Genomic DNA, 19,544 nt, shown 5'->3' on the forward strand with positions numbered 1-19,544 from the left:
TTTTTAGATTTTTCTTTTACCCCTGTTTATATCCAGTGTGCCTTCTCTACTTTGCAGTTCAGCTTCAGTCTATCGCGTGGATTTTATTTATTATTTTTTTTATTATATATATATTATTTATTATATATTATTATAATATTATTCATTATTTATCTATTGTGAGTTCACCTGCTTACAATCGCCCACTTGAAAGTTTCTGGAGCAAAATGGAGGATACATTTACGGGAAAACATCTTGCCCGCGTAGCATACAATGAATATTTATTTCTGAAGAATCAAATCAGATCAAGCAAATGACTAAAGGTAAATATGATTGGATGAAACTTGAATAAATACTTCAAATGTTTTCTAGCACTAGCATGGGTAGAGTTTATAGCTTCGATTTTTGAGAGTGATTTGTCTCCATACGCAGTTGGTGGACATCAGTTGAAGCGTTGGTTCCTGCTCTGCACTGGCCTCCTCTCTTGCATGTAGTACATATTGACGTAGGAAGTGATGAGGTCGTCCATCTTGTAGCCCTTTTTTTTTTTTTGACAACACACTTCCTGAGTCTAAGCCCTCATTTGCAAATTGGGAAGTCGTGAAGGTGCTCACCAGTGACGTTTCGCACAAGAATTTGTTGCCCTTCACCAAGCTGCCGATGGTCATGTGGAAATACGTGCTCCCGCTGCACCAGCTGGCGATGCTGTTAAACGGGTGGTTTGCCAACACTTCCTGCGTGGGAGAAGAAACGTCTTAACAACACGGACGACATCCATCAGCGGTCATCAAAAGCGTCCGTCTGACTTTGGTTTTGGGGTGTATGATGGTGAGTCCTTGCTTGCTGACGGCGATGCGCACAATGTCCGGGAAATTTGACTCCGAGGTTTGCTGAAATGATGGAAAAGGAGAAGACGTCACGGTTGTCACGGCGATTTGAAAGGAGGAGCGCGAGAAAGGTTCACCTTCACTTCGAAGAAGGCGCAGCCGAACGTCGGCCAGCGACAGACCACCTTGAGGAACGCCACCTTGGCTTCGTCGGCGGTCATTCCCGGTTGTTTGTTAAACGACTCTACGATTTTCTGAGGTGGACAAAAACGAATACGTGCTGCTGTTTTGGTTCGCAAAAGCGTTTCGATCGTCGTACCTTCTTCCACTCGTTCTCAGAAAAAGCCTTGAGCTGGTCACCGGGTACGAGTTCTTTCAGCATCTTGGGGATGCTCACAAACTGACTCTTGTCGTTTCCGACTTTAATGCGGAAGAGCAGGGAGGCGAGGTGGATCATGTCGTCCTTGGTGCACACGTGGTAGCCCCGCAGGTACTTGGGGGCTTCCTGGAGAGATAAAAAAAACATCAGCACCAACTATGCAGTCCGGTTCTGAGACTTGTTGGTTGTGCACCTGAGGGAAGTGAAAGATGAGGTCTGCCTCCAGATCTCTGCCAGGGATCACATTCAACCACAACTTCCTCATAAAGAAGACCAGGTAGGGCATGTTGACCTGACTAACTGCACAGGCCACAAATAGGCTAAAACAAAAATGTCCGCACAGAATGTCATCAAACTGTTGTGAGAATTACCGTCTTTAATACGTTTGGTCTGCTTGGACCAGTCTGTGATCTGCCTCAGACTGTCGAAGAAGTAGTCGGCGTCGTTCAGACTGAGGACCTGCAATGTGAGACGAGAGTCAGGAGAAATTCTTTCTTCAAAGATATGAAAATGACCTTGTCGTGCGTCTTGATAAAAATGCTGAAGCCGTCGGCTGTCGTCAGTTGAAGTTTGTTGGAAATGTTCCGAATGAGATCTCTGACTTTGGTGCTGGTCGCCACCTCGAAGATCTAGGGGGGGGGGCACACAGTGAGGTGCGTCCAACCTTAAGGGTGAGACACCAGGTTGTCGTACCTCCCCCGTGTCATTGGGGAAGTGGACTTTGTGGAAGATCTGCGTGCTGTTCTGCTGGATAGCGTCCAATTCCACCTGGTGCGGCGGAAGCTTCCTGGGTTCCATTCTTCTCCGGAACAAAAAAGAATTCAAACGAGAGTCCAGCGATATTTTACACGGCTACGTTCTCCTGACCTCAAAGAGCTCTGCAGTCGTTGCAGGCAGTCGGAAGCCAGCGGCTGCGTGCGTCGCGACTCCAGGAACCGCTGAGCGTGCTTCAGAAGCGACTGAGTTGGAGGAAAGAGGCCACAGCACAACCACAGCAGCTGCCAGCCTTGTTCCAAGCTGAACCTGAAAACGGCGTCATGACGTGATACGACCATCACGAGAACGTGACTGCGCCTTACCGGTTGTTATTGCTGCTCATCTGCTTCATAATTTGGCAGTAGATCTCATCTCTGAGGATCTCTTTTTCCGCAGCGGGCCCAAAGATCTGGTCGGTGAGTTCCAGGGGACTCTGCATCTGCTTGGTGGGGTAGTCGCCCATGTATTTGAGGATGGGTGGATGAGGAGTCAAGGAAGAAACATTCGGTGAGGCCAATTTTGGAGATGCAAAACGGCATCGTCAAGAGGATATCGGTGAAGGCCAGACAGGCTTGGTGGCTCAACTCGGAGTTGCCCGCCAGCTTCTTGAGGAGCGGCTGTCTGATGGGCTCGCGCGAGTTCAACCACAGTCTCTCGGGAGCTGCGTTTCGTGACATCACCTGCCGGTTCACGTCCTTTGTTGGCTGCCTGTAGATTGGTAGATCTTTTCTAGATCTTCCTCAGACACATCGAGGTTGCGACAGAGGAGGTGGCCATACCTGAAGTACTGAAGGGAGAACTCCCTCAAGGTAGACGGAGCAAGTCGCTCCACCGTGCCCGTCTCTTTCTGATTGGCCAGGATACTCTGCCGCTGGTTGGGCGGCAGGCTGAGCAGGCTCTGATGAAGAGACAGAAGAGCAAAATTGAAACCATCTCAGAGAAGATACACCACATGGACCTGTCTCTGTACCATGACTTTGTTGGTGGGTTTGTTAAGCGTGGGCAGAATGAAGATGGCCTCCATGGGGACGGCCCCCGTTTTTCCCGTGCTATCGTTTTTCCCATTTATCCATCCGCGTTGCTGCGAGAACTCGTTGTCTTTGAGTATGACGATGAGCTCGCCTTTCTTGAAGCTGAGGAACGTCGGGTCATCTGTCAGAAGGACGGAGGTGGTTAGGGGTTAGACATGACCACGACCTGCGATGCCGCGACAAACCTTGCTTGTCCATGTCCGTCAGGGTCACGGCATACTGAGAGCGCTCCGTCAGTCCGCTGAGGAACATGGTGACCAGCTCAGCCATGTTCTCGGCCGTGGATCCACTCAGCGTGAAGTCTCCTTTCAAAGTCAGCAAAGACACCACTGGGCCTTGAGCACCTCTGGAGAAGAGAAGATGCTTTTAGGTTCAAGTACCCTCAAAATCCCTTCTTGCTTTTTTTCTCATCTCTACCTCGTGGAGTTAACTCCAGATACTTCCGGGAAGGAGAGCTCCAGCAGCCTCTTTTCTCGCTCATCCAGGAAGGTGATGCCAGTCCAGTTGATAGCCACGATGAATTTGTTCTTTGGCAGTGGAGGACCTGGAAAAAAGGAAGAAACCATTTGCCTCAGTTCCACTTTGATAGACCAAGAGTGGAGTCGTCGGGACGCGGCCTCCAATATTCTCTTGACGTGGACTCAAGTCCTACCTGACAGCTTGACCATCTCATAGAACCTAGAGAAGAAGATGGGCCACGTCTCACGGGCGTAATCGACCATCTCTGCCTTCACCGAATTCACATTTTGCTGAGAACTCAAGTAGGAACCCTTGCACAAAAGAAGCCCGACATCAGAGTCAGCAGAAGCTCACAGGTGACAGTAGAGGGACGTAACTCACCTGAGCGTGGGCCGTGCTGACCATCTGCACCCATTTGCCTTCAGATTTGGCCTCCAGCAAGGAGTTGGTAATGCACGCCTGCACTGCCTCCCTCACCAACTCGTCGCTGTTATCCGAGCCATGCTGGATATAAAGATGCTTGGCGGCGAGTTGGACAAAGTCATCTTCCTAAAATCATTTCACAATGGAACATCAAAATTCTTCACAGATGGAGCATCGGTACAATTCAGGTCCGAGCTCACCTTCTCCATTTGGTACTCGCCGAACTTCAAGCCATGGACGACCTGGCGGTAGATAAGATCGGTGCTGATGTCGTCTTCGGCGCAGTCGTGCCACGGCGTGAAGATCTCCTTGCGGAAGAAGAGGCGCCAGGGTGCGTGCTGCTCCTGTCCGCCACGCCGCTTCACCTCCTGCTCGCACTGGGAGATGGCGTCCATCACGTGGTCATGGCCACCGCCCAGGGCCCACACCTTAGCGAAAAGACCTTACTATTACAAACTACTATGACATTTAAAAATTAATTGAAATTAATTGATACCTTTTCATACAGAGCAACATAGAGGGAAAAGCCAAACGTGTCTTTTAATTTGACTTTGTTGGCGAGGAGCTGGCAGAGCTCCTTGGACGTGGACGCCGAATCCATGGAAAGGGTGATGGCGCGTCCGTCCATGAGCGTGACCGACACCATCATGGGCTTCTTCGTCCTGGTTGCCTGTCATATGGGAGAATTGAACGACCCTGCTCCGAGGAATTAAATCAATGGCGGTACCTGAAGCTCGAGCCAGGCAGGTGGTTCCCCTCTTGCGCCGTTGAGGAGCGTGCGACGCAGCCTCTCGGCACAGTAGGATGCGTAACCGCTCGGAGCAGAGCGGATGAAACTCTGGATGTACTGTCAGGCGTAACACACGTTGTGTGGAAAGACAATTTCAAAAATAAGTTGCCATATGCTTGTCACTTGTTAATAAAAATTCTTTAACAGTATATTTGAAAGTTGTCGAGTGCTTATGCTATTTTCTCTTATTCGCTAGCTCGTTAGCTAGCCACCGATTGGTTAGCTTCCACGTGCTTGTCTTTTACGAACAAAAGATATTTGATAAAGCTTCCGAGTGTCAAAATCTCGGAGATTCAAAATGGCTTCCTCACCCGAATAATCTGTTCGCTCGGCGGGAAGACGCCGAGACAGAGCGAGAGCAAGATCCATCCTCGGAAGTAGCTATTGCGGTTGTTGTTGTCCTGCAGCTGCTTGCAGATCTGGCAGTAGATCTCATCCCTGAGGTCACGTCGGACGATGGCGTAGCCCACGATGATGTGAAGCTTCTCCAGAGACGTGAGGGGACGGTCCAGGGAGGGACCCTCGTCGATCAAGACGTCGCCACCGTCCTCCTTCACCGTGTCTAGGGCAGGAGCCTTGGATACATCTGGCTGATCCTCAGACTAAAAGTGATATAGTGCAGTTAAAGTCATTTCCTGAAAAGTCTCAAAACAGTTTAACATTCAGAGTATAACCTCTTCCGCGATGATGGAGGGTTTCCGGAAGCTGGAGGGTTTGGGGATTCCGTTTTCCTGAACGCTGGAGGTTTTCCGAGTCCGAGACAGAAGATCTGTGAAGGTGGAGCCCTTCCTGTTGCGAGGAATCCCTTCAGGGACGGTGTAGACCTTGGCATTTGGGGTTATTTCACCTGGAGCGGCCTTCTTGTTTCTGGACAGGAGGTCCGTGAATATGGATTGCTTTCTGTTTGGAGTGGGCTCCTCCTGAACAGGAGAAGACGGCGGGGTCTTTTTGTTTCGGAGCACACGCTGATCCAGCCCGACCATGTGGCTGAGACGTCTGTTCTCTCTGTTGATGACGGCCTGAGTGACAAAGCGATCCTTTGACGAGCTTCGCTGGACTTGGAAATGCTTTTTAGGCTCAGGAAGATCTCCCATGAATCGCAGGATGATCCACCAAACTGTCAACGAGGCCTGGAAAACCACACAAGGACGTGAAGATACAAATGACATGAAGGAAGGGGTGAAATGATTTGGGCACCTGCACGTCTCCTTCATCCTCGTGGTAGAGCAGCGGGCGTCTCAATCTCTGGCGGATGTGCGAAGGCGACGCACCGCCTTGGAAAAACATCGATGCCAATTTGGAGAAAGGATAATCGTCCAGATCATCCTGGTCCTCCACAGGCAGGTCTTCGTCCTCAATGCTGTCAATGTCAATCTCCTCCAGGGGAACCCGCTTGCTTTCCAAGGCCTTGAAAGCACATAAAAAAATGTTTTGACATCAAAGTAAGACTCGGGGGAGTTTTGCGGAGCCTCACCTCAAACCCATCGGGCGCCTGCCCCTCTTGGCCTCCCACGATGACGGGCAGGAAGCGAAACATGTCGTCCACTTGCTGATCCATCGTGGACTCAGACTGCGCTTGGGCCTCCATCTCCTTCTGCCTGAGCACATCCTCAAGATGCTTCTGACGCGCCAACATGGCCAGACGCTCAGCTTCTTTCTCTTTTGCTGAGAGATCCTGGATGGAAACAAACAGAAACGTCTCTAACCATAATCCACGTTTGTGTCAGATGTTAGTCTTACATTTCTCCTCATGTTCTTGACAGTCTTCCTAGCCAGCAGACCTCTGGTGTGCGCCTGCAGGAAGATCACGGCGTCCCGCTTTCGTTTCCAATCCTTTCGGGCCAAGTAGCCCCGTGCCTGTGCCTGCAGCAAGATGGCCGCCTGCCGCTTTCTCTTGTACTGGAGGTGCAGCTGGCGGGAGCGAACCTGTGCCTGCAGCCTGGCAAAGCCCTTCTGGACCTAAAATAGATCAGATGAAGAGTGACAGTCACAAAAAAGGATATGGTGGATTTTAAGAGGACCTAAGAGAACTTTAAGTTGTGCAAAAGTTTTGAGACGTTATTGAACTCACCACACGGTACACTTGTCTCCCTTTGTGTCCTCGCCAGTGCTTCTGGATGACTAGAGCACCTGATCTTTTCTTGACAAACTGTTTCCTGCGAAGAGTCATGAAAACAGCTTATCAATAATAACGATCAGAATACTTTGAATTGATCTCTTCTCCCTTTTACCTGTATTTGTAGCCTCGTAGAACCTTCTGGATCAAAAGTGCCTTGGCGTTGAGTTCTTTCACACGCTCCACTTCCAGCATGGTGTCGTGAAATTCCTAAGGGGCATTTTTTTTAATGATTGTAAACTTTTTCCTTTGTTATCAGATTATTGGTTCGAAGTCAGCTCACCTTCAGAAAGATCTTTGTCTTTCCCGTCTTCCAATCACCTTCTCCGACCAGCAGAGACTCGCAGATGCTTTCGCAGCATTTCTCTTTGCTTTCCTGTCCACGGACAATCGGGAAAAGAATCATTCGAGAAGCTAAAACCATATCCAGAAAAATAAAAGGTCCACGCACCTTATGTGGGTCACAGATGTAGGTCTTGAGAAGAACCCTGTAGCGATCCAGGAACTCGTCAAATGTATAACGCACCGGATAACCCGCTTTGCGGATGTTGATGGTCTCCATCATGCCCGAGTAGCGCAGCTGGCGCAGGCACAGATCTCTGTCAAACAGCTGAACACAAAAAAAATCAGAAAGCGTCCATTTTTTGTGTCATTAAGTTGGTTTGTTCTGACCATGGGCTTCTTGTAGTCGTTGGGTTTGATGCACCGGATGAAATACGGCTGACACGCCATCAGAGTTTTCATCAGAGACTCTAAGGATTGGCGGAACTGACCAGTCAGCGTGGGAACTCGTTTTTTGCCGTCGTTGGCTTGCTGTTGACGCACAAAAGATGAGCGGCTTTGGATTAGCTTTTCAAACTAGGGCTAAGTTAGCATTATAGTAAATGTTAACTAACCCTTAGTGTGCTTGTGGGTGTGTTGATGGTCATCTTGGCATTGGCTTTGATCTTGGTGCTGTTGGAGGACATGTCGTTGTGAAAGACCATCTTGAGTAATTTATTACTGGATGATTCCACCAGTTGGATGAAGTCGGGGCTCAGGGCGTCGCGGTTCTTCTCCAGGAAACCTTATTTAAGAAACAAGTTAGTTTTTTCCATCTTTGGATTTTGCAGTTTTTAGTCTTACCTTTGGAGTCGTAGTAGACCATGCCGGCGAAATGATTCACTCCAAATTGAGTCTCGTAGTTATTCTTGGGGGGGATGTAGATGTTCCCCTTCCCGTGGACCTGGTTCATTTTTTGGAGCATGGTGGTATCTGTACCCTGATGGATTAAACACACAAACAGTTGGAACCTGCAATGTTTGGATTTAAAAAAAACGAGACATTTGGAGAACCTTGGGGAAGTTGCTTTCTTCATCAATGAGCGCTAGAATGTTGAGGGTCTTATGGGCGAGCACATCCAAAGTTTGCTGGTTGTCTTTGTAGTCGATGTGCTCCCACACGATGCTTTCTCGGGCGTACTCGTCCTGCTCCATCTTGAACACGTGCTTGACGAAAAACTGCTGGAGCTGCTCGTTGGCGTAGTTGATGCAGAGCTGCTCAAAGCTGCAGTGGTGAGAAGTAAAGTCCAGTCACTAATTTGTACTTTTTTTTTTTTTTTTTAAACACAAATACAGCTTTAGCTCTTTATTTGAAGTTACAAAAACAACAGATAAGGAGCCGGATCATAGATCATGTCAGACGACTGGGATTCTCGAGAAGGAGGAACACTGACCTGTTTGTGTTGAAGTTCTCGAAGCCAAAGATGTCAAGGAGGCCGATGGACTGAGTGACCTCGTCCGACTCCCCGTCCGGCTTATGAATGGCAGCATTGATTTTGTCCACCACCCAAATAAAAAGCCGGCCGTAAATAGCCTGGCCGACCGTAAAGAAAATGACTTCTGTCATAAAGTGTGTCCACCGAAACACAAAAGCTTCACACACATGTACACAACACACACGTGATTCATTCACACACTACAACAAAACAAAATGGAAATCCCCAAACTCTAAAACCTATGTTAGACCAAAAGAAGAATCAAGCACACGTTGGAAAGGTTATTAAAGGTCAAGGAGTGACCTTTGGTTACCTTAACAAAGGCGTCCCTGCCATCCAAGGCCTGTGCTGAGGTCAGAACTTTGCTCACGCTTTCCCGAATGGTCATGAAGGACCGCTGAGTAAGACTATTCTCAAGAACTTTAGGATCCACCTAGAGGACAAGAAGGTTGCAAATCCAGCTGGCATGTGCTATGAAATATTTTGACTCACCTCCAAAAGTTGGCTGACCATGTCGAAATGCAATGAGGAGAGGACTTCGCAACCCTCCATATTGTTTACGATGGTTGCTGAAATGGAAGGGAGTGAAAGTTGAGACTCGTCAAGACTGGAAAGTTTGAGATCTCACCGTCAAAGTTGACATTGCCGATGTGCAGGATGGCGGCGAGCAGTTTGCAGATTTCCCAGGTGTCGTTCTCGCTGAACATGAGGATCTTCAGCGCGGATCGGAAGTGAGCGTATTCCTTAATATCGTCACGACCTTCGCAGCTGGTGCACTTGCCCTGTTCATACAAGTGTTTTCATCCAGGAGTCGAATCACCGCTTTTATACAAATATCCATACCATCGTCAAGTAGTCGTATTGAGCGGCGCTCCCGAGCGAAAGGATCTTCTTTTGCTCGGCCGGCATTCCCATCAGCATGTAGTAGAAAATATGGTAGTTCCTCTCCTCGTCTGCCTGGAAAGTCAACAGTCTTCAACTTTCGAACAACCCGGGTGGATTTGGTTTGACGAGCTTACCTGGCGACACACCCTGGACTTCTCCAGCAGGTACCGCTCGATGCGAGCCCCTTTGATGGCGCCCCCTTTGGTGAAGTTGATATCAATGTACTTGCCGAAGCGGCTGGAGTTGTCGTTGCGGATGGTTTTCGCGTTCCCGAAGGCTGCGAGGAATTCGAGGAAATGAGAAGCTAAGCAGATGCCTCAGTTTGATCCAAGAAAAACCAGTGGCGTATGCTACCTTCCAAGATGGGATTGGCCTCCAGGATCTGCTGCTCGATCCAGGAATGCTGCCCGCTTACCGCCGCTAGGAACTGCAGCATGAGTTTGGTGCTCTCCGTTTTGCCAGCTCCCGATTCACCGCTGTGGTGACACAACACACATTTTCAGAGGTGTTGAATCCAGGTCTAGAAACCTGGAGAGTCCCCAAACCTGATGACACAGCACTGGTTTGTACGATTGCGGCGCATTTTGAAGAAACAGCTGTCTGCGATGGCGAAGACATGCGGCGGTAGCTCGCCCAGGCGTCGGTCCGTGTACTGGTGCACGTGATCGGCCGTGTAGAGCGGCAAAAGCTGGTAGGGGTTCACCGCTACCAGGATGGAACCCGTATATGTCTGAAAGAACAAAGGTACAGTCCGGTTAATATCTTGGAGTATATTCTTTATCCTCTGTGAAGAACAACTTTATCATGAGAGAGGCCCCCCCCATTGCGTCATTGACATTTACAGCGTTCATAACTACACGTGACAACTCTAGTCTCAATCTCACTTCAGTTTCCTTTTCCTGGTAGAGCTGGAATGGTCACCATGGAGATGAGTGATAAAACACCAAGAGAAGCAGGGCAAAGTCCAGGGAGGTGATTAAACTCTCCCAGCGAGGTGATTACGGCCTCATAAAAGCCGGGCGGGATAGACTTACGTAGATGAGTCCGTCTTTGTGGCGCACCAGGAGGTTCCTGAGGAGGCCGGCCTCGTTCAGGTCCCCCAGCCGAATCATGTCGTCCACGCCCTGCACCGAGGTGGGGTGCATGGGCCGGAGACCACCCTCGATACGCTTGGTGAGCTTGTGCTCCTGGAAATTGGGTGTTTTCATGTACATCAGGAAAAAGTTGGCAGGATTTTTATCGTCCGGTGTTTATTTATTTTTACCTTTCCTTCGTCATCGATTAGATGAAGCTGCCCCGTGTCAGTCATCTTCACCTGGGCGCCGATGGGCACGCCCGCCCCGGTGTCCACCCACACAAAATCCCCCTAATTGATACAAAAATGTATTATATTTTTTCTTCCTCTTGAAATTCTACCTATTGTTCGTCTAAAAAAATTGAAAAAATTTTACCTTGGACAGATGCATCACTTTGGGAATCTGGAAAAAATGACTTTTATTAAAATATCTTTTCTATCAGGACCCATTATATGAAGTCAATCGAGAGATATTTATAACTATAAAACATCCCGTGACATTTTTTTTTTTTTATTAAGAATTACGTATCCTCATCTAGGACTTCTTTCGGACCACAAGCTTGCAAATTTGGCATTATCTTAATTTATTTCATTTAGTCTTTATCGAGATGGCAGCATCTTTACATAACACAGTGTAATTTTTTCCTTGCAATGAATTCACGAACCAAAAGATTTTATTCTGAAGTTGCAAAAAAATGGTACCTCCTTTCAAAACAGGATGAACTTACATTTAAAACCAGAATCGATCATTTAATGTGAGGCAAGTCTTACCTGAGACTGTTTTCTCCTGTGAGCTGTTGCTTCCTCAACGACGCTGAAAAAGGAAATCTTTTTTTTACGACTCTTTGACTTTGCTCCTGCAGAACCACCCAGTGACAACAGTACATGAATCAACATGGATGATAAACACAAAAAGTATTTGCCTTTTCAAGCATGACTAAAATCTGATCAAAACAATTCAAATATGTTGTCCTTAAAAGTTCAATACAACTGAACTGTACTTACCAAATTTTAGCTGGATTGTAAAAGTTTAAGCCACTGCAACATTGCATATTTAAATCTGTGATTCTGTCATACGCCACTAGAGGGCGTCAGAAGACGGGCTGAGGCCAAACTCAACTGGCAGAGCTATTAATACAAATAGGAAAAAAATGAGAATTTTTAACACAGAAGATGTATATGATCAATATAAATGACTAAAGAATTTGGTTGTAGAATAAAACCTGAGCACAAGTGTGCACTGTTGAAGCATCTTTACTATACTTACAGACAAAAACAATGTACAAGGTCTGGGCTGAATGATCCCGACTCACTACAACTCTCCCTCTCTGTGAAATCTTTTTTTTTTTACACATCGCAGGGCATAAAATGTCTGCAATTTGAGGGTGGAGGAGTGTACAAAAGAAAAGAGCACATTAAAACAGTAATTTTTGCCTTGTGAACATAAGAACGCTCCGTTTGAAATTCCTTCTCGGCCTTCTTCACTAATAACAAAAAAAACATGATTGCCAATTACGAAAATTGTAAACCATAGACTTTTTTTTTCTACTTAGGAAAAGTAATGACTTGATTTAAAGGGGGAGTCTGCAATTAAAAGAAAAAAAATCCACTTTGTTCAGATGGAAGTTGCTTAAGCAGTGTTTGTCTGAAGATGAGGTCAGAGTTTTTCCATTCTAAGTCTTCAGTGTTGCAAATTAGCATGCTTAAAGCAAAGTATCTGCTTTGGCCAATGTTTAGGTGACATCCACATTCAATTCACTTCTTTCATTCTTTTCTACTATTAGAAATAATATTCACAGTTGTAACAAAGATGACAAAACCCACTATTTTTAATTGCAAACTCCCCCAAGGAAAACTTTAAACCTGATCGGGTGCTACAAAATGGAGGGAAACGAGTGACGAGAGCACACGTCGTTGCAAAATGCTGGCGGCCAAATCATCCGCAAACACAACGAAGGCACTGATCGAAAAGAAAACATAAAACAGCACGTTTGAGGTTGGTCTTCACGTTACCGTTTCTTACTCCTCCTTGCCTCTTTTTGCGCCACGGCCAGGCGACGCTGTGGAAGCAACGTTAGCAAACATCGTCTCTCGAGGTCTTCGGAAATGAAAACAAAACTAAAAAAAGTGAGAACCTCTTCCTAAAAAGGTCCCCGCCAGCCTCATGTTGCCCACGTTGGGTGCTTGTGATTGTATAGAGCAGATCATAGCACCAGATTCTGAGCGGGGGTTCGGGTAAAGGGACAGTTGGGGCGGGGGGGGTCCTCACGCCCGCTCTTTACGCTTGAGCTTGGACGACTTCTTGACAGCACTGTTCTTATTTAGCAGCTTCAGAACTTTCTCTTTGTGCTCCAGAACTTTCATCATGGTGTCCCGAGCCTCCGTCACCTGGTCCATGACCAGCTTGCAGCGCTGCATGTTGCCCTGTGGGGAACGAAGAACAAGACGAATCATGAACAATGTCCACCGAATTGGAATTAAAATCGCGGCGATGTGTGTGAACTTTTTCACGGGATTAAAGGTGGACCTGTATGAGTTCGTTGATGCGGTGTAGGTCGTCGTCTGCGCCCGCTCTCTTCTTGGGGATGAGGCCTTCTTGCAGGGAGGACAGGCGGCTGTACACATCGTGCTCTAAACTAGACTGGAAACGTAAAATGACCAGCGGGAAGGTCGGTCAAAAACATGACGGAGACGTCACCTTATCAAGTTTAAGAAAAAAAAAATAAAAATAAATAAAGGTCAGGAAACAGCTTCCACTCACCAGCTGTCGGAGCTGTGCGGCACACAGGTGAATCTTCCAGCCTTGCGCTCGGCACGCCACCCCTCGCTGGTTGGCCATGTCCTGTAAGGTGCCCTTCTTCTCCTCTGAGATAAAAACACACACACAAAATGAATGAATTTATTTGAATTGATAACCCGGTGGCACTTTGCATCTGTCTGGAAAAAACGAACCTTTGACACGGATATCGCTGTACCTCTGGAAGTGGTGGTAGGCGGCTTTCCAGGGGTTACGGTAGTGCCGGAGGAGGGTGACGGGCGGCCGGGGCCTGACGGGCACGTAGCGCACCCCTTCCTCATCTGAGAGAGGTTTTTTTTGTTTTTTTTTAAAGGTGGCATTTGAATATGCAAAAGCAATCAAAAGTATGTAAATACTTCCCCCGTCTACGTACCGACATATTCCCTGGGGGGAGATTCTCTGCGCTCAGCCCTGCCTGTGATGGGCCTCCCGGGCACCTTCTCCTCGTCGGTGCTGTTGGTCTCCATCATCTCGCTCTCCTCGATGGAGATGATGTGCTGCTGCTTGCGAGGCTTCTTCCTCGGGGAGGCCCCTGGGATGAGGTCTCCCGTGGGGGGCACGTTGAGGGCGGAGGACTGGGTGTTGAGGACAGGGTTGGCGTCTGTGAGGAAAAAAGCAAATACAAAAAAGTTGTAAACCTCAAGCATGACCAGCATCGGTAATAGCTTTGTGCAAGTGTCGCCTCCTCACCTGGCTGCGAGGTGTTTACGCTGTCCGGGTCGTGCTTGACCTTAACGTCGGGGCAGCTGGCGACGCAAGCGGCGGTGCTGCTGGGGGCCGGTGGCGTGGGCGACGCCACCGTGTTGGCCATGGAAGCGGGAGTAGGCGGAGTCACCGCCATGGCCGCAGGAAGGGCCGAAAGGACGGCAGAGGGCTGAGAGGGCGGTGCGGGCCCCGGCGTGGCCAGAATGGCGGGCAGGGCCTGGGCGAGGTGCGGGGCCCCCGATGCCACTATCGCTTGCTTCTCGCCGCCCTGTGGCGGGGGCAGCGCATCCACGGCGGCCATGACGGGAGGGGCCACTGCCATGTGCACCTCGGCTTTGGGTTTGACTCTGAGTGGGTGAAAGGTCAAAGTGCACTCAAGAACTGTTTTGAATACCATTCAAAATTAGATATAGCATTAGCCAGTTAGCACACACATCTATTTTTAGCTTTACTAAACATGCTCACCCTGCGGGTCGGGGGGAACTCGCCCCTCTCATGCCACTCTCCATTCGGACGCTGCTCGGTTCACTGGGCTGAGCAGGAATGAGGGTCTTGCGAACACAACTGAAAACAAAACATGAACAAGAAGTTAGAAGTGTCGAGCCTGAAAATTAGTGCACTCATATTTATTGTAGGCCCCAACAAATCATTATTTTAATAATCGATGTTGATTTTTTTTTTTTTCAATTGATCAATGATTCGGATTGCCTCTCACCTTTCGGTGGTGGGCTTCTTGCGTAGGATGCAGGGTCTCGGCGAGGACACCTGGGTGGGCGCCCCTGCCTGTCCGTGAGCCTGCACCATGGTGCCGACGGGCTGAGCGGTGCTGCCGATCGGGTTAGCCACAAAGCCGTCAGCCAAGACCACACCTGGATGGGGTTAAAACGGTTGAGTAATCCTTGAAAGCAATTCTTGTACTACTTTTCCTTAGGCTGCGGTTAGATTCAAGAGAAAAAAAATTTGAATTTATAGAGAACAAGTCAAGGGTACCAGATTTTGCTTCAGCAGGCGGTTGCTGCTGTTGGCCGCCGCCCTGCTGGAGGCCAGGCGCACCGATGGATGCCGTACCCGGGTGGAGGCCTTGCACACCAATGGGCGCCGGTTGGATGCCCTGCGTGGCGATGGGCGCCGGCTGGATGCCCTGGGTGCTGATCTGCGCCGACGGCAGGCCGATGCGGTCCACCGCCATGAGCTGCATGTGGTTGAGGTGCACGGTGGTGGCCACACCCACGCCGGCCTGCGCGGGCAGTGCAGAACTTGGAGCTTGGGGAGTCACTTAAAAAGGAGGAGAAACTCAGGTTACGATGTGGAAAAATGATTTTAAAATATGGTGGCGCCAATTTAATTGCCCGACAAAGAAACCCAATGAATTTATTGTTTAACAAAACCTCTTTCCTACCAGGATATTGACGGATGGTGGACACAGAGCTGCTGATGGGGGTGTAGGTGTGAGTCAGGGGATACGACGACGAGTACGTCGGCAGGAAATACTGGAACTGGACCGGAACGGGAGGCCTTGAAAATCAAAGGTCAAAAAAGGTTACTCAAAATATATGAGATCAAATAATGTATATATGGAACATTAGATCAAAGATGTCGTTTAGCAAAATATCTGATCCCACCTGTTGTCGCTTCTCGGCTCCATGGTGACGGGGTTGGGCGACGAGCGATGGCCCTGAATGGGAATGAGGTTGGCCCTCTCCCCGGGGTAGTCGGGCTGCACCCGAGACGACGAGTGGGCGATGGGCTGGGGCACCACTTTGGCTGCGAGCGACACCGAGGTGAGACCAAAGTGAAGGAAAAGCGGGAAAGTCCAAAATGGGAAAACTCACCGACGGGGATGGCCGAGGTGGTGACGGCGGTGGCGTGCGACGAGTGGGAGGCCATCGTCATGGTGACGATAGTGTTGCTGCTCATTTGGGTGTGGGGCACGGAACCTGAACGCAACGCACAAACGTGCATTAGGAGTTCATCCGCTATCTTTTTTGTCTTTCTTGTGACTGCGTACCGATCGAGGTAGTGGAGGGCACGGTGTTGGTGGCCACGATGGGCGCCACGGTGGCTGCTGCCACGGGCGTGACGGTACTGAAGATGGGCTTCTATGAGATCAAAACGGGGCATTTACATTTTCTGTCTGGGAAAAGCAAAAAAAAAAATCTTTCCTTTGCCGTCGAGTCGATTAACCTGCGTCATGGTGTGCGGTGGCTGAGGTTTCTGAGCGCCGATGGCCGGGTGCGAGGGCAGCGTGATGCGCGTGGCTGTGTCGCGTGACGTCTGAGGCCTCTGGATGCTGATACTGGCTGGTGGCGGGTGAATGGTCAAGCCGGGACGCCTGGAAGCAAACAGATCCCGTAATTTAAAGCCTCAGAGGATTTTCCAATGCAAGTTGAATGTTGAAATACCCGTGAGCAACTTCTGCAGCATGCGTGGCCGTGGGACTGATGACGGGAGACTGGGTCCTCGTGGCTGAAATGGGGGCCACCGCGGTGGGAAGCACAGACGTGGACGTCGTCACAGCCGGACGAGACTGTGGAGACGACGACGTCTTACACACACACTCATAAAATGATGGAGTGCACAATATGTGTGTTTAGTACCTGAATAGTCTGGTGGATGATGTGCTGCACGGTGGGCTGCCCCGGGCCTGCCCCTGCTCCAGTGGCCGGTCGGAGGACTGTTTTGGAGCTGGACATGACGGCGGCTGCGGCTGCACCTGTGAGGGAAAACATAAATATATGCGTGTTAAAACTAACATTTATCGGTTGTCCAATCAAACTAGTAAGATACCTCGTGGGAGATGCGACGTAAAAGTCTGCGGCGGCACGGCAGGGGTCCCGATCTGCAGCGTTGGGCCGCTACCTCGAATGATCTGGATGTTGGCTGACATCAGGTGGTGCAAGTTGCTCGAGTGACCCTGACGCACAAAGAAAGGCCACCAAAGTCATTTTAGATTTTGGGCTGGGAAACATGAGATCAAAACTTGGTGCAGACGTGACACGACACCTGCTGTCCGCTGATGGTGGCCACGGGAATAGAAAGCGTGGTAGCGCTGCTGCTCTCCGGGGTGGACGTCATGTGGGCCGGGACCTTGGGGGGAATGGTGATGTGGCCCTGGTTGGATGCCGGCGCAGGGGCTATCAGGCGGCTCGGCATGGGGGACTTCAGAACCGCCTAAGGGTGATTATTTTCACTTAGATTTGAATTTAAGAAAGACATACAATGTTGGTTGTCAACTCTTGGATAAGGTACCTTCATCTGCCCGTCAGTGAGGACCGTGGGCTGGCCTTGCGGCAGATGCACCGGCGGAGCAGGCAAGGCCATAGGCGGCCCACCAGGCTGGATGGGCAGCGCCTGCGGGGCGGGCTGTGGCTGCCCGTGCGTCTGCACTTGCGGGTATGGTCGCACCACCATGGTCTCCTGCTTGTCGTCCCGGAACACCACCGTACTCGTGCCGCCTCCCGCTGGCGGGTGCTCCTGCTGGTCGCTGTCCACAGCCTCAGCGCCGGCTATTAAACGATCATATTTATTTATGGATTATCGTAAACAAACAGAAAGGAATGGAGCGTTCCCCCCCCCCCACGTTGGACTTGTGATACAACTAATCTAGTTAGACGATTACTCTTGGTACTCATTAAATAATAATTATTCAAATCACTCCCTTGTACCGACTCAAATTTAATGTCTCGCTCCCTCCCTGGTATTTGGGCATCACTTATTAATTATTGGAAAAGTGATGGTTATTTTGCTCACCTTGCAGATTTGACGGTTGACTGACAGGCACCAGGTTTCCACCGGCGGGCATCAGGGGAGGTCCTCCGGGACTCGAGGCGGGCTGCCCGTGTCGTGGGAATTGTTGGGAGCTCATTCGGATTTTTATTTTCTTTAACTCGACGACTTGAGAAAAAGAAAAAGTACGTAAATACACGCGTGTGAAAAGAAAGAACAAGTGCGCATGCGCGGCTGTGCCAAGAGAAGTACGAGCACCTCAACAATGAAAGACTCGAAAAAATTAACCCTTAAGCGGACTGAGCGAGGGTACAAAAACTGAACATAGTTATGGTTATCGGCTAACATTATAAGACACCCGGTTAACATAAGCAAATCGATACGTCAATTAAAGAGTATTTTTCCTTGCGTTTATCGCTCGAAACACTCGTCTAACCTCAAGTTTCATCACCATTTATCAAGTGAAGCGACGTCATTTTCGCCGCTTTGGGAAGAGAACACGATGTTAGCCCAGTGAGACTTCCACCAGAAATATTCGACGCTTTTGCTTCGATAACATCACATAGTAGAAGGAATATTTTTTTATCCGAGCGAGCTTATTAGCAACAAGCTAACGTGAGACTCGCTAGGTCTTGCTGCCGCCTGTTTATCACTCACGTCCAAATTAACTTTTATGGCGAACGACTGCTTAAAACGGGTCACGCTACACAAGGGAAGGCTTTTCCGAGTGTCCACATGTGTTTACCTTATTACTGAATTTATAAGCAACGCTCCTTTTCTGGATTACAATTTTTCCATTCGTCTTTTCTTTTCCTTTTTTTCTTCGTTCGCGACAACATGTAAGCCGGAAGAACGCTTGCTCGAGAGCCGGCCCCCTTGACTCTTTCAACCAATCGGGGAAGAGAATTCCAAGAGGTCGACCAATGGGAGTGGGGAACATGCATCAACCAATCGCAATTTTAAATTGAGAGCCGGCCCCTCTAACTAGTTTTAACGAATGAGGGAAGAGAAAGCCGGGGCATTGCCAAATGGAAGCGTGAGAAATGCGTCGACCAACCTTAACAACCAAGAGCCGCCCTTCTGCTGCCCTTAACCAATCAGCGAAAATAAGACCAAAGTGTCGACCAATGGGAGAGCGAGAATATCCTTTGACCTCCACAATAATGTTTACCATTATTTAAGTTATTTAAATATGTTTACTTTTTTATCCATCAATTAAGGTATTTTTTATTCTATTAAGTGAAAACGCCAATCATTTTGTCAATTCGGGCTGGCGGTCCCTGCTGAATCTCCCGCCACTTGATTATGACTCCTGGTTGTGATACCACATATATACGCTAGGTGGCGCTAAACTGACATTTGGGAATGGGGTGAATAGCGTTGTGCCCTTTTCACCTCGAAAAGTTCTATTTTATTGCCTGCACCTGTCATTGTGATGCCATTCATGACCTCAGCTCAGCGAGCATCAAACAACACAATAACAAGTGTTGAGGGGAAAAGTTTCTTGAGTGTTTCAATACTGCTTATATCGTTTACCGATTTGCAATGTCGTGGATGAACTGCTGCCTCCAAGTAGGCCTCTGTGTTATCGCATAGCTACGAAGCCACCTCCCAGCTGGTCACGCTAACAAAAGACAGACTCGCCGTTGGTCCAGCATTATTTCCGTTATTTAATTTAGGGCCTTCGTTATTTACATGCAGCGTACGTGTGGCTGCGTAAACTCGTTCTGCATGCTCAGGCATGATCGGACAATTCTGCACAGCTGCACGCTTTCGCATACACGAGTCCACGCACATAAACACACTTGACATACTTAAACACACACACACACTGTCAGCA

The 19,544-nt window shown here is 48.9% G+C and overlaps 2 protein-coding genes across 2 annotated transcripts; both read right to left on the reverse strand.

Annotated features, from left to right (window-relative positions):
- Positions 1-243: 243 nt before the first annotated feature.
- On the reverse strand, positions 244-11,574 carry myo7ba (myosin VIIBa). The gene is made up of 46 exons (XM_088393946.1): positions 11,248-11,574; positions 10,853-10,879; positions 10,666-10,767; positions 10,436-10,588; positions 9,947-10,131; positions 9,756-9,877; positions 9,536-9,678; positions 9,360-9,473; positions 9,145-9,298; positions 9,009-9,085; positions 8,830-8,949; positions 8,475-8,614; positions 8,095-8,305; positions 7,886-8,021; positions 7,657-7,826; positions 7,433-7,573; positions 7,212-7,370; positions 7,044-7,136; positions 6,876-6,970; positions 6,716-6,800; positions 6,385-6,603; positions 6,119-6,319; positions 5,842-6,051; positions 5,319-5,774; positions 4,956-5,246; positions 4,582-4,701; positions 4,351-4,524; positions 4,055-4,282; positions 3,813-3,980; positions 3,625-3,742; positions 3,390-3,516; positions 3,158-3,318; positions 2,912-3,093; positions 2,721-2,839; positions 2,495-2,649; positions 2,265-2,418; positions 2,053-2,208; positions 1,879-1,984; positions 1,701-1,814; positions 1,557-1,644; positions 1,379-1,485; positions 1,126-1,311; positions 944-1,060; positions 786-869; positions 594-713; positions 244-517 (listed from the first exon to the last, which is right to left on the reverse strand). Exons 1-46 carry the CDS (start codon positions 11,371-11,373, stop codon positions 422-424), a joined length of 6,810 nt encoding a protein of 2,269 aa, XP_088250072.1. The 5' UTR covers positions 11,374-11,574; the 3' UTR covers positions 244-421.
- A 140-nt stretch (positions 11,575-11,714) lies between these two features.
- sap130a (Sin3A associated protein 130 a) lies at positions 11,715-18,574 on the reverse strand. Its single transcript, XM_088393947.1, has 21 exons — positions 18,450-18,574; positions 17,729-17,872; positions 17,228-17,484; positions 16,982-17,149; positions 16,766-16,892; positions 16,576-16,691; positions 16,381-16,505; positions 16,163-16,310; positions 15,987-16,077; positions 15,811-15,915; positions 15,601-15,742; positions 15,378-15,493; positions 14,969-15,253; positions 14,694-14,847; positions 14,444-14,542; positions 13,964-14,325; positions 13,647-13,874; positions 13,429-13,554; positions 13,238-13,341; positions 13,004-13,117; positions 11,715-12,900 (listed from the first exon to the last, which is right to left on the reverse strand). The coding sequence occupies exons 2-21, from the start codon at positions 17,841-17,843 to the stop codon at positions 12,742-12,744; spliced, it is 3,141 nt and encodes a 1,046-aa protein (XP_088250073.1). The 5' UTR covers positions 17,844-17,872; positions 18,450-18,574; the 3' UTR covers positions 11,715-12,741.
- Positions 18,575-19,544: the final 970 nt, after the last annotated feature.

The sequence above is a fragment of the Syngnathus floridae genome, chromosome 13, assembly GCF_059516105.1.
Source record: "Syngnathus floridae isolate MCC-2025c chromosome 13, RoL_Sflo_1.0, whole genome shotgun sequence".
Taxonomy (NCBI): Eukaryota; Metazoa; Chordata; class Actinopteri; order Syngnathiformes; family Syngnathidae; genus Syngnathus; species Syngnathus floridae.

What these genes read in the sequence shown, in the direction of transcription:
- myo7ba (XM_088393946.1), bottom strand. Translation starts at nt 11,373, where the DNA reads ATGTTGATTCATGTACTGTTGTCACTGGGTGGTTCTGCAGGAGCAAAG. An exon ending in CCTCCATCATCGCGGAAGAG is followed by an intron (nt 5,247 to 5,318) that starts GTTATACTCTGA and finishes TATCACTTTTAG; the next exon opens with TCTGAGGATCAGCCAGATGT. An exon ending in AGCCTGTCTGGCCTTCACCG is followed by an intron (nt 2,419 to 2,494) that starts ATATCCTCTTGA and finishes CTCCTCATCCAC; the next exon opens with CCATCCTCAAATACATGGGC.
- sap130a (XM_088393947.1), bottom strand. Translation starts at nt 17,843, where the DNA reads ATGAGCTCCCAACAATTCCCACGACACGGGCAGCCCGCCTCGAGTCCC. An exon ending in GCTGCAGAAGTTGCTCACGG is followed by an intron (nt 16,311 to 16,380) that starts GTATTTCAACAT and finishes GTTTGCTTCCAG; the next exon opens with GCGTCCCGGCTTGACCATTC. An exon ending in AGTTCCCCCCGACCCGCAGG is followed by an intron (nt 14,326 to 14,443) that starts GTGAGCATGTTT and finishes TCACCCACTCAG; the next exon opens with AGTCAAACCCAAAGCCGAGG.